The sequence below is a fragment of the Equus asinus genome, chromosome 7, assembly GCF_041296235.1.
Source record: "Equus asinus isolate D_3611 breed Donkey chromosome 7, EquAss-T2T_v2, whole genome shotgun sequence".
Lineage (NCBI taxonomy): Eukaryota > Metazoa > Chordata > Mammalia > Perissodactyla > Equidae > Equus > Equus asinus.
This window is the reverse complement of record NC_091796.1, coordinates 18,459,091-18,472,697: the sequence shown is the minus strand read 5'-3', so window position 1 is coordinate 18,472,697 and position 13,607 is coordinate 18,459,091. Positions and strand designations below refer to the sequence as shown.

The 13,607-nt window shown below is 46.8% G+C and overlaps 1 protein-coding gene across 24 annotated transcripts in view; it reads left to right on the top strand.

The window, feature by feature from the left end:
• The window catches only part of NEDD4L (NEDD4 like E3 ubiquitin protein ligase), a 340,623-nt gene extending 329,946 nt beyond the window's left edge, over window positions 1-10,677 (top strand). For all 24 annotated transcript variants that reach the window (XM_070512961.1, XM_070512959.1, XM_014859035.3 and 21 more), the window contains 3 exons: window positions 342-438; window positions 1,180-1,252; window positions 5,639-10,677. In XM_070512961.1, the coding sequence (XP_070369062.1) occupies window positions 342-438; window positions 1,180-1,252; window positions 5,639-5,741 (273 nt within the window). In that variant the 3' untranslated portion in view covers window positions 5,742-10,677. The remainder of the gene's footprint in view (window positions 1-341; window positions 439-1,179; window positions 1,253-5,638) is intronic.
• Window positions 10,678-13,607: the final 2,930 nt, after the last annotated feature.

Genomic DNA, 13,607 nt, shown 5'->3' with positions numbered 1-13,607 from the left:
TTTCTCCAGCACTGTATGTTTATAATGGGCTTGGGGCCGGCAGCCTCGCACACAGAAACACGAGCTTTGTGCCAGTGAACGTTTTGCTTTTTATATCATTTATTTTGATCTATTGGCAGAAGAAGAAAGAGACATTGACATCTCTTGCTCTCTAAGATGAGAGAGGCCAATATTGGGGTGGCCGTAAAAAAAAAAAAAAGACGACGACTCAAGCTTTCAGAGTCAACTGTCTAGGTCTTACATTGCAATATAAATAAGATTAAGTTTTTCCCGTCTGCGTTACAGCAGCATGTGCTGCCTGTCACGTGGGGGGCATGATGACCTTCTGCCTCTGTTCATAGGCTGTGCTGCTGATGGACGCTGAGAAGCGCATCCGGTTACTGCAGTTTGTCACTGGGACGTCGCGAGTACCGATGAATGGATTTGCCGAACTTTATGGTGAGCAGGACACCCTTAGATTCAGTTCTCCTGGGAGCTTCTAGCCAGGCGTCAGCTGTGTCCCGAGAAGGCTGCCTACCAGGCCTCTGCACGAGGGCACTGTACAGAGCCCCGTGGGTGTCCCTCGTGTAGAGAAAGGGGATGTGCGGCTACCCAGGCTGTGCGTGGACTCACCTTTACGAGGGACATGGGGGGATGTTTTTGTACAGAGAGCCATAAGGTTGGTCTTCTCTTTTTTCTCTGTTTTGTTTTGTTTTTTTGGTATGTGTCTAAAAACTAGATTTTGCAGAATCACCTGTATGGTTATAAACTGAACATTTAAATGACTGTTCATCTGCAGGAGGCACAATTACGCAGTGCTTGCTGTAGATTAAAGACATCACTCTTTCTGCTCTGTATATGAAGGGTCACGTTTCTTTTTTCTTTGCCCAAAAGTGGTTTTAAATTTCAACTTCCAGGGTTCAGCTGAAAGGCTAGGGCTGTCTGCACTTCCGTACGTCGTTGTATGTTAAACCTGGCACGATTCCGCACAGAAGGTGATGCCGGGTCTGCTGCGAGGTTGTGCAGGCCTCTTGTTTCCCCCAACGTGAAATCTTAAATGTCACGTAGCACTTGAAGAGGGTGTCTCAGGGCTCAGCTCGAGGTGTGCCCTGCCCACCTCCTTCCCTTTTCTTAAGTCACACCTTAGCTTTGGTCTCCCGCCCTGAGAACTCGGAGCGTTAATTTTTCTTTTTTGTCCAGGTTCCAATGGTCCTCAGCTGTTTACAATAGAGCAATGGGGGAGTCCTGAGAAACTGCCCAGAGCTCACACATGGTAAGTGACAAACACACACTGTTGTCAGCAAACAGTGTTTTAAATGCTTAGCTGTCTATGGTGCTGGGCTAGAGGCTGTGGAATCAATCCTACGTTGCTGCCCATAGGTAGGCTAGAGTGCGGATGTCAGTGATGCCGGAGAAGACGTATAAATTGTACAGGAATGCTGATGAAGCCTTAACCAAGATTTGAATGGACCCAGTATGCTGGGCACTAAAGGGTTAAACCCTCCATGCTCTCGGGAATTCCTCCTGCAAACCCCATCCTTCCCTAATATTCTAGGAAGCAGAGCTTTCACTATTTATTCACCATGTGTGGATATGACAACTTCCAAACTCTAAACAGATTGGGTTTTTACTCCAACCTTAAATTAGTTTAGAACTTGGGATAAAATTCCCTGTAGAAACATTGTTTTTAAAAGGCCTTCTGTGGCTGTCAGTAACCCATAAGTCTCTGGAATTTAGTAACAATGTGATTGTGGCTGGAGGAGTGTAAGAGGACCGTTGAAGGACCACTGCCTGGCCTGCGGAGACAGGGGTGGGTGTGGCAGGGCGACAAGGAGGGGGCTCGGCTTCTCTGAAGAGTTTCTTAGCAGCTCCTGGAGCTCTTGCTCATCCAAGCTCCCACAGCCCTCGAGTTGGTTTCCCCCGCAGGGTTTTATTTCTTGCTCTTAGGAATAGTGAGCCGCAGAGCCCTCCGTCCTCATGAGCAGCAAGGGCTGCTAAAACCCACTTTGGCCACCCTGCTCTGCCCAGTGCAACTGAGCAGTCCTTGCAGGAAATGCCTCGCTGACCACAGAGCCCCAGCTGGGAGAGAATTCTCGTGGAGCAGATTTGTGAGAAATGGCTGTGAGAGGGTTTTTTGCTTCTGTTTGATTCCCTCACCTCGCTGGAAAGAAAGTCTTTTCCCATTTTACCATTCATATAACTCTGAAGGGAATGAATATGGTCCTTGCCTGTCGGAGCCCTGGAAGCAAGCTGACTCCAGCTAAAATTGGCGACTCTCCAGAGCAGTCACTGTCTGTGATTCTCCGCCTTTATTCAAGGAGAGAATGTTTTTGGTAATTCGGAGCTTTTATTCCAACAGGCTCAGAGTCAGCTGTGGTTTCCTGGGTTGTGATAGCCAGCGTGGAGCTGGGCCCCAGGGCTGCTGATTCATAGGCTAATGATGACAAATAGGAGTTAGAGCTAAGTTATCGGGCACAACCGTCTCATGTGGGTCAGCCCTTACGGTGACCTCGTCCTTCCCACGGGCTCTTAGGAAGCTTGCCCGTGATCACCCAGGCCAGATTTCCAAATCAGGATTTGAACTCAGGTCTGCCAGGATTGGAATCTGCCCCCTAACCTCTACACTGGATCTACCACCTCTGATGATCCAGGCCGCTTTCTTTTTAGACTCTTCAAAGAGAAGCAGGTAATGGGGTGTTCAGCCATGTCCCTCTGTGACCCTGTGGACAGATACTTACTGTTGAACTTTTCTTCTGTTTCGGAGTTCACATGCTTCAGCCACAACTAAAATAGGAAGCTGCCCAGATAAGGCCTCCAAATTCAGTGGTTCTCAACCCTGGCTGCCCATCGGAACCACCTAGAGAGTTTAAAAAAAAAAAAAAACTACTGATGCCAAAGTCTTGCCCCTAGAGATTTGGACCTGGTTGGTCTGGTGTGTGGCATGGGCAGTGGGATTTTCGGAGCTCCCCAGGAGGTTCTGGCAGACAGCTTAGGTTATAACTACTTTTCCCCAAGAAGGACAACGGTCGCCTACCGGAGGAAAGCAACCCAGCTGGCTCTTACCTAAGCCTCTTTCCTTCTCTGTGTGTCATAGAAATAAAGCAACCAAAGGGTTTCCTAAGGATGCTCTTCCAGACTAGCTGCGCCTGCCGAGGAGGAGTGCTGGCTGCCAGCAGCACTGGCCCGGAGGGCTGGGGCTCCCTCTGTTGTCTCTGCTGCCCGTCTTTCCTCCCTCCCGGCCCCGATTGCACTGCAATGTAGGAAATGGGAACCTTGCTGGCTGCCTCACAGCAACTGCTCTGCAATCACATTTAGCTATATATATGTCTAATTTCTTCTATGTTTTATAAAAATGTAAAATACACAATTAAGCTTTGTAATAAAAACCTGATTTACCAGGGAAGCAAGACTTGGTAAATCTGGTTCTTTCTGAAGGATATTTTTCATAAACCTCTCAGGTGTAATTATTTGAGTGTCTGATATTTAAAGGGCTTCATTTCATTGTTGTCTCAAAGGCCACTGCCTGGATATTTAAAATTATACTTTGCTAAGAGTCTCAGACCTGCCTGCTGTTTCAGGTACACTCTGAAAATAATCTCAGTCGGCCCACGCATCTTCCACGTGAGGAAGCTGAAGCCCCCTGAGGATAATGAGGTCACACAGCCAGAGCCTGACCCCTGACCCCCAAACCCTGTCCCCCACCCTCAGAAGTAAAGGTAACCAACGTGATTAAGCACTTAGCGTGGTCAGGCACCATCCGAAGCACTCGGTGTGCATTTACTCATATAATTGGCACAACAGTTGTAAGAAGTGGGTCACATCAAAGGAAAGATGCTCTCAGATCCTTGGGCACACGTCTCCAGACCCCACGGGACCGCAGGCCCTGGACTGTGGGATAAAGCCTCCTGCTGTGAAAGGCTCTTCTAAGTGCAGGCTGAAAAAGTGGAGTTCCGTCCTTATCACTGGGAAAATAAGAATTGAGGTCATTATCATTAATAATCGACATCAAAGGGAGAACAAAAAGTTGAAGATGACTTTTAGACTTCTTTTAGGCTTCCTGGGTTTCTGAGAACTCCAGTTTGAGAAGCACAGTGGTACTCTCTGTTATGTGTTTTATGTTTAGTGACTTAAAAAATCTGAGAGCTCAGTGTGTCTTATTAAACAGGGTAGACTTGTTAAAGGGCCTTCCACGGACATGTGTCTGTGTCGTCCTGCTGCTGATAATCGTTAGCTTTTAGAACACAGGAAGTTGTTCTGCTCCTACTTGGAACCATAGGGCAAGGCCCTGAGGGGGAGGTTTTAAATGCCGACATAGCACAAGCAATGGTTAGTGCCGTGCTTTGGAGCCAGCCTAGGTCTGAATCCTGGCTCTGCTGCTTACTCTGCGACCTTGGGCAAGTTACCTAACCTCTCTGTGCCTCGAATTCCTCCTCTAAAGTAGAGATGAAGCGTTACCTACCATACAGGGTGATTGCTGGGATTGACGGAGGTAATGGCTGAAAAGTACTTCACAATGCTGACTGGCTCCATGGACGTCAGCTCTTTAAATCGTCCTTAGCTGTGGCAAGGGTGGATAGCCATGTTCATGACAGGTACACGCAGCACTCCACCCCACATGCATTCATTCTGTGACAGGGGCTCAAACTCCTCGCACCCACTGAGGGCGCTCAGTAAACGGCGAGTGAATGATAACCATTGTCACCATCTTTGGGCGCGTGCTGAGTTCTAGGCACACACTACACCTGTTCTCATTAGATCTTCCCAGCACCCTGGAAGCAGTGTCCCCATTTCACAGAAGAGCAGACAGATTCAGAGAGTGAAGTATCTTACCCAAGGTCACACAGCTGGCAAGTGGCAGAGCCAGAATTTGAACTTGGTCTCATAGACAAGTAGGCTCCGTTGCTCACGAAGGCCGTCATTTGTCTGAGGGCCTCTCTGTGACCAGGGTGATAACACTCCAGCCAAAGCCTCCAGGTTTTTAGTGCCTTTTCATAAATGCAGCTTTTCCCTCCAAATGTCGATTACTTGCCTGACTTTGGTTAGGGGAGGGAGCTTAGCATTGGGGTTCTGGAGCCACAGGCAGCCCGGGGTGCGGTCATGAGTGTGCCGTGCTCCCAGGGTGAGCTCGGGCACATGGTCCCTCTCAGTGCTCCACTCGCATCTCCAGGACGGAGAAGACATCCCCTGGCTCACAGGCCTGTGGTGAAAACAAGGTGAGTTATTACCTGGGAAAGCTCCGGCTCAGAGCCTGCCGTAGAATAAGTGAGGGCCTTAGGAGCAGCACAGCCTCGCCTCCTCCATAGCTCCTCGTGCCTGAGGTCTGGGTGTTTCCAGGGTTTTGAAATCTTGGAATGTGTGTCAGTTACTTGCCTTTCGTGTCTCCTTCCCCAGCAGCATTTTTCCAGGATCCACCTCTGGCTGTAATAGGTTTTATGGACTGTTAGAAATTCTTTCCTCTCCTCTGTAGGTTATATGGCCTGTTTGGTGTAGACAGGCTCATGGCAGGAATTTCTTGTATGATAATCCAAATAGGTGGTTCAGACTTTTACATCCTCTTGCTCAAACTCCAAATGCCCCCTTAGCCAAATCTAGGAAATGCTGTCGTAACTAACGGGTCATACTGATGGCGTTTTACCCAAACTTTGTGTTACTTTTGCAGCTTTAATCGCCTTGACTTACCTCCATATGAAACCTTTGAAGATTTACGAGAGAAGCTTCTCATGGCCGTGGAGAATGCTCAAGGATTCGAGGGGGTGGATTAAGCGCCCCCGGCCTCCGGTGGTTGTTCATCGAGCAAGTCCCGCTTGCACCTTTGCATTTGCCTGACAGACTTTGCAGAGACAGTGGCAGAAGAGCGGTTGCACAGGCGGCTCCTGGAGCAGAGCCTCCACCCGTGACTTGCCCAGGTTCACACGTGGAACCCAGTCCTGGGTCGCGTGCCTGCGTTTTCCACCGCAAATTATCAACTGGTTGATGTGTACACTAATTACATTTCAGGAGGACTTCTTCTATTTATGTTGTGCCTCTGTAGGCAAAGCCCTTAATAAATATTTTACATACTTTATAATGACAATGAATGGAATTAATCACTCTACAGGTATAGTATTACAACTCATGTTTACTTTTTAAAATGATTTAGACCGATTTTCAGATTTTATTTCATTACGATTAAAGATGTCTCATGTACTTGGAAAAGTGAACATATTTTTTTTGTATTTGAATTTCATACCAGGTTTAATGTCAGTGACGTTTTTATTTTTGAAGTACTTTGACACCCTGCCCTCAACTTTATTAGAATTGGAAGACCGATTTTTGTCCAAAAACCTTCTACAGACAAGTACTTTGAGAGTATTTAAAACATAACATTAGGCATAATGATCATTTTTTTCCATACTCAGAGTGAAAACAAACTGGATGTTACATTTTTTTGTACAAATTTAGCATAATAGCTGCAGGCTGAGAGAATTGTAACATAGCATGACAAATTTTGTGTTGACTTGGAGGAATCCCGCCATTATTCCTTAGCCGTGATTACGTGTGCTAGAACACATTTGAGACAGGGTTGACTGTCATTTCTCGTCAGAGAAATACTTAGCCCTTCCTGATGCTGTACAGTCCTTCTTTTCTTCTATTTTCCTCTTCGCTGTTCGTAGTAGAGACGTTTGAATGAAACTTGGCACGGCTTGATTTGAAACTGTGGAAACCAGATCTGTTTAGTCTCTTCTTCGTACGCGTTTGCTAATGGTAGCTAAATAACCAATTTTTGTTCTAACTGCACCAATTCTGAAGGCACTTTATGTACTACATGGAGGTCATATCTGGTTTTGTTTATGTTTTGTTTTTTTATCATAGACATTAAATGTGATGATGATTTCTTCTTCCTGCACACATCTTTCCGGTGCAATATCTATCAATTGTGAATCTGGCTGCTGGTGTATAAAATCTGGATGTAAAGCTGAGCCTACAGACCTGTCCTCACCAATTGTTCTGTGATTTCTACTCAACTACAAAGATTAATTTAATATACACTTAACCTAACTGGGTTTTGTTACCTATGACATGTTGCATGCTTCGATACTGTGTACTGCCTGAGTTGTGTCTGTTGTGTGCTAGATTACAGAGGGAAGATGCTCTGCCACTGCGGTCAGGCTGTTACTCTGGTAGTGGCGGGGGATGGAGAGTATCTGTGCAGTTCGATTCTTTCCCTCTTGTGAGTCTCCGTTGCAGAGTTCTGTCGTGTTTTGAGAGAGCACCTGAGGCAGCATGGGAGTTCAGCCCCCGCTGCCCTTTCTAACGTGTCGTCCTAGACCGTGTTGTGGCCGGCCAGGACTCTCGAGATCTGATCTCTTGCCAGTTGTAGATAAGACAAAAAATTGTGGTTTCAGGGCCTCCATCTGTTAGGTAAGAAGGACCTTTTGGTATAAGAAATTCATTCGTACCCAGCCCTGGGTGGCTGGTGAGAAGTCACAGAACGTGTGTGGTTATAAGCGAGTTGTCCAAAGGGCTACAGAGGTCGGTGGTGTCTGAAAGTGGGTAGATTTCCGCAGGACTGGGGATTGGGTCCCTTTTCATGTCGATTTAAAAATAGAATAGTGATCGGAAAAGTTAGATGGTGAGTAATTAGAAAAAACTATATTGCTCGTTATTCTTATCTGTTGGTGGGATTTTTTTCCCTTCCGTCAGTAGAACAGATGCCTCAGTGGCAAAAAACCCCGTTCTTGTAGCCCCTTCTCGTCCCGAGTCGGCTTTCTTCCTGAACTCGTGGCACAGCCTGAGCGAGCAGCACGCTTGGGTGGGTTCTCAGAGGGATCCTGGAATTATAGGGGAGGAGTCTGCCGATTCTTGTCTAAGAACTGAGATTCTTCTGACATTTTGTAAACTGTATATTCCAAAAATCGGAATGTTCACTAAATGCAAATTAGGCAAAGTATTAAAATATGCAAGAAAAACCGTTCTAAGATAATTTCTAATCCAGGAACTGATAAGAATTCTCGAAATATACCCCTGTGAATACTTGGAAGGCAGTAACTGTGAATGACAGTTCGGTTCATCTCCCCCTTAATATCTGATTTCAGTGGCAGCCATACAGTGCTGGGTTCGGCGGTTGTTTTTGGTTTTGTTTTTAAAATCCAAATAAGATTCCCTAGTTCTCAGCAATTCTTGCTTGGTATTTCACTCTTTGTCTAAAATAGTCATCTGTCTTGTTTTCTCTAAATCCTAATGACCACTCTGACGTGACTACGGATGACAGTAAAGAAAATGCTCTGCGTGAGAGCAGACTGCTGGGCCATTCCTTGAGCCTCCGCCCGCTCCGGTCAGCAGGCCTGGGGGAGAAGGGCGGTGTCCCCTATTCTAGTTGTCTTTCGCAGCAGTGCCACTCCAAAGTCCAGGGTCTTTATAGCCTCTGTTTTCTTAGAAATTACCTGAATCCACTTTCTTTAGTTCCCTGAAGAAGTTGTAGACATTGTGGGCTAGTTGGTCATGAGATGAAGAAATAAGTTCCAGAGCTGACATACTGCATCTTGAAGGCCTTTTGACATCAGTTATCACACGCACCTGTCGGTCCCGGGCATTTCTGTTCCTGCCTTTGTTGGCCTGAGGATGAATGTGGAGAGTCCCCCAGTGGGATCAGCTCCGGGTCGTGTGCCGTGAATCCTCCTGCTGCCCCTGGAGCGGGAAACAGGGCGGCATTGGTCTGTTTTAAAGTTGTTTGCAGCTTCAATGCTCTTTTCCTTTTTCCTTTGAAACATTTTCCATTATTTACTTTCCTGTAACCAGTCCTCTGCCAGATCACAAGAATGTAAGATGCTTCTTTGATTTTTGATCCCAAGGCCCTTTGGTAGCTGATGTAGATAGTCCCTAAGGTCAGATGACAAACACTGTAAAGCAACCTGACACGATGATTCCTCCCACAGAAGGATGCAGTGACAGATTCTGAGAAATAGTTTGCAAAATATTTGAGCCCCTTTTCTACATCTCACACTGTTAAATGGACAATGTGTACCATTGCTGTTTGATCTCGTCAGATTGTCTGTTTTGAAAGCCAAATTCATATGCAGCAAATTACTGATTGTTCTAACAGTTACTGAATGTTTAACGCTTGACTCTGGTATTTTCCTAAGTTTTGTATCTCACCTCTGAAATTGTAAATTCTAGAGAGAGAGCCCGGGTTAGTCAGTTCTCGAGCCCCTCCCCACTGTGCTGTCCTCTTTCTTTGCCTCTGTCCTCACCGGGACTCTGCAGGCCCGTACTGACAGGGAGCAGAGGGGACAGGCTGTCTGGTATCATTTTCTGCCTTGCCAGTAGGGGGTGCAGCTGTGCAGGGTAACTGCCCGGCCTGCTCCCTTCCTGACCCCCGGGAGGTCACGCACTACCTCTGTCTCATTCAGGCTTTGGGGGACACCCTGAGAAGTCACATCAAAACTGCCACCTTCAGGTCTCAGATGTGTTTTAAAAAATCCTTATAAACTTCACTTTGTACTTTAGATTTTAAAACTGGGAAGAAAATGTGATGTACTTTGGACCACTTTTTTCAATTTATCTACGCCTTAATGAACAATGTATATACACTTGCATACGCACACCCCCCACACCCACCCCAGACTGTTTCCAATGTGTCAGAGACAAGGCTGTAGCATTAGAGATGTGAGCTCATATAATGTTGTATAGAAAAGGATAGCTTTCAGTTGTATGAAATTTTCCAAGAAGACCTCTCAGTAAACACCTGTCCTTCGTTAACGATGTTACGCGCAAAGCACCGCATGTTTAAAATGCCTGTCTTTTTGTTGGTTGGTTTTATGTTTGTAAGGAGTAACGACAGGAATCTAACACGTTGGCTACAGACCTCTGTGTACTGCATTCTCAACCGTGTATCAGTGCATCGAAAGCCTTTCTCATGACCATGACCGCGCCTACAGACATCGTGTCCCTCTATAAGCCAGTTCGCCCCTCTTACTCAGACTAATTTCACCTAGATTGTCACGGTTTCCTTCATGTTAATTTTGCGTGACTTCGTTCTTCCTTTATTACTACGTATGTAATATATATACATATATACGTACCTATGCTGTCCAAATATATATGTGTATATTTGTATAGCATTTTTACACCTTGTGTAATCTGGTTTCGAAAGGGAGTGAGAGCTTAATCCCTTCTACAGTTTTCTCCAAGCTGTATCCTGAGAATTCTCACCCTCAGAGCCTGAGAGAACCCCAGGAAGATGATGTTAATTTGCTGTCATTTCTTAATTCAGGATCTATTATCAAATGAAACATGAAAAAAAAAAAAACAGTGACTTTTAAGGTGAAAAGAGTTTCAAGCATTCCAAATGAATTCTCAATGTTTCATAACTTTTTATTATAAACCCACCTAGTGATATAAAGCCATGTACTATTTGATACAGTGATCAACAACCAAACAACTTTGAAATTTTTTAAAGACCACTTATGGATACTGCTCATTTTCACAATCAAAATAGCTTTAAAATATGGTTGAATTTGATACACACGGGAAAAGTTTTGTTTAAGAACAAATCCTTTTTGCTTTTCATTTTCTTTTTGAGAGATCTAAAAAGAAATTGTAGATTGTTTTCCTGACAGCAGAGAGTAATGTGACAAAATGAAGTCGTTGTAAAGAAGTGATGCAACTTGTCAAATATTTAATAAAGAATTATGGAAGCTGGAACATTTTCTACATCAAGTATTATGGATTGTCTGATTTAACACTTCTTCGTGAATGGATCACCTTAGTTGGTTCAGAGGGTTAAACGCCTGCAGGTGTATAGTATGTTCATTTCCTTAGTCTCCCTAAAGTTTAAACCGTTAAAAACATCGCTAAAGTCTCCCCAAAGCACACGGCTTAAGCTTAATGGGATGCACCTCTATTCTTACCCATTTGTCTTTTTATTAGATTTGAGAATGACTTTTATGCAACACTCATAGAAGCCATGAGTCCGTTCCTGGAAAGGCATATTTCATCTCTAGTTTTTATCCAACCAACCCTCAATTTTTGTGAATTAATGAAACTCAGTAATGACGCCCAAGATGGTTCTCAGAAGAAAGATGCTATCAACTTCCAGATCTCACGTCAATTCCCTTTTAAAACTGGCAGGCACCTCAAGAAATGTTTTCTTTCTCTTTAGTATTAAGCTGCCTCTTGATAGCCTTAACCTGTCCCCTCAGGGACGACCCAGAGGTAAGATCAAGCAGGACATGGTTTAGTCCTTGGTCTCTTGTGACTTGTCTTTTTCAGTTAGCAGTGGATGGTATTGTATCTTACTGTAGAGGTGCGAACAGCATTCTGAGTTCCTGCTGCCTCCTCCAGCCTCGCACGAACATGCAAGGGAGGTGCTGGTGCATGGAGCCGCTTTGAACTTTTATATGTTCTGTCTTAGAGAAAAACACCGATGGTGGAACAAATAACATAGAGGAACAAATTGTCATACATCAGTTACACAGCTCCTAGGTTAATAAGCTGTTGACCTGCTCTAAGTCCAGGAGCGATCCAGGCACTTTTGAAATTTTAAAGCCCCTAATAAAGTGTTGGTATGAGCTTGGGTGTCCAGGAATTCTGATTCCTGTGGTTGGCTCTGAGGAACCACATTGAAAGGGGTCCCTGGACATGAGAGTGCAAAAGCCATTTTCTGATCCTCTGGGGTTCCCCGGCTTGAGAGAGCACACTTCCCAAAACAGGGAGTTTCCAGAGAACTCAGGCTGTGGAATCTCTGAGCAAGTATTTGTAGGATTTGAGTTGAGCAGGGAAACAAATTGCTGGTGAGTTTACTTAAGACCCGATACAAACTCCTCCGTAAGTAGATTGCATGACCCTGTCACGACTTCGGGGACCCCACTGGTGAGGACTGAGGTGGGTAAGAATGGAGATTCCCTTTGTAGGGCTGGCTCAGGCTAGACTGAGAAAAAGGTAAAGTAGCCGCGGTAGCCTGTCCCTTCCTGCCCAGCCCCTTTGCAGTGCCCCACGCCCACCCCGTGTCCCCTTCTCCGATGTGCCTCCTTCCCTTTCCCCTACAAATCCCAAGTTGCTCCTGGCCAGTTCCCAACTGGGCTGCACGTCACAGGTGACAAGAGATAAAGGACAGAACAGCGGTGGAGAGCATCCCCAATCTGCCTTTCAGCAGAATGGCATCTCACAACTGGGGCCTTCTTGGGACAAGGCCCCCTCAGCACTCAGTGCTTCTGGGAGAAGGTCGCAGACCGCCCTTGGGTCTCACCCCAGCCCAGGCCCACTTGCTTGCAGAACCCCAGAAGGGATGTGGCTCCTCTCTGTGCACCTTCTGGACTTTTCTTTACCTTGAAGTCTGAGCTGGCTGTTTTAACTTAATCCGATTGTTGGCCAGGTGCCCAACAAACTTGCCATTTCAGGTGTGCCCTTCGACACGTCGATGGGGCACCCACCGCGTGCGGCTCTGCAGCCTTGCTGCGTTGCTGCTTCTTGGAACAGGGTACGGAGTGACAGCGAGAGGGGTTTGGGGTGCAGGTTTTCTCCCAGAGTGTTTCTGCTCGCCTTACCGCCCCCTGAGGCTTGAGGAGAGCCTTTCTGTTTCTCCCTGAGAGAAGGGTGAACCAGCAGACAGCTCAGCTTGGATTAGGGCTCCGGTGCTAGAGTATACCCACCATCGGAATGAACACACGGCCCTGAGGGGGATCCAGAGTGAACTGTGAGAGGCACATCCCTCTGGGATTAAAGGGAGAGTACACATCTGGGCAGTTTCTGAGCAATACCCTGCCGTGGGAGTTTTCCATACAGTTCCCAGAATTAGGAAGTTAACAGTTTTCAGTCCTGCTTGGCCTTGTCCAGACTGAATCACAAGACAAGCTAGAGGTAGAAGATTCCGGGCTGCTACACGCCTGGGCTCTTCCAGCTTTATCACACAATCGCGGAATGTGACCCCGAAAGGCCTCGGCCATGTAAGTCCTGGTTCTTGCCCTTGATCACTCCCTATGTGCCCAGTGCTGGCCTGGAGGACCAGGATTTGTCCTCACCTGTTACCCTCGAGGACTGCCAGGGTGCCACTGCTCACCCCTGCAGAGATCCCGAATGGTGACCACCCTGGGTGCCTCTCATTCCTGGGAACTGGAGGTCCACGGGGAGGGACAATCAGCTTCTCGCTCTGCCTCTATGGGACCGTCCCCTCTGGCCAGTCGCTTGTCTGTGGCAGAGGGGCTGCTTGTCACTGAGCCCAGAAGAGAGATGAGGGCAGGAGGGGCAGTAACAGCCCAGCTGGGGACAGCCTCCCTTGGCCTCGATGCCACCCCTGGCAGAGCCAGGCCCAGGGACAGGGTCAGGCCCTTCAGCTTCCCACTTGAGGCAGAAAACCTGGGTTTTCAAGGGAATCCTGCAAGCACATCAGGCTGGTCCTATTCCGTAAACCAGCTCGGGGAGGGAGCAGCCAGGCCCTCGGCCTCAGGGTGGGGCAGCGGGCAGGCTCTCAGCCTGGTGACTTGAAGATGGGGGCGGAGACTCCACACCAGGACCATTTAAAGAGCTTAAATCGACCTCAAGTAACACATCATCCCAGCTGGGACTAAATTTTGACAAACGTGGGACATTTTGTCTCTTCCCGGTAGGGGCCAGAGCCCACCGCTCCCTCTGGGTTTCCCCTTGTCTTCCTC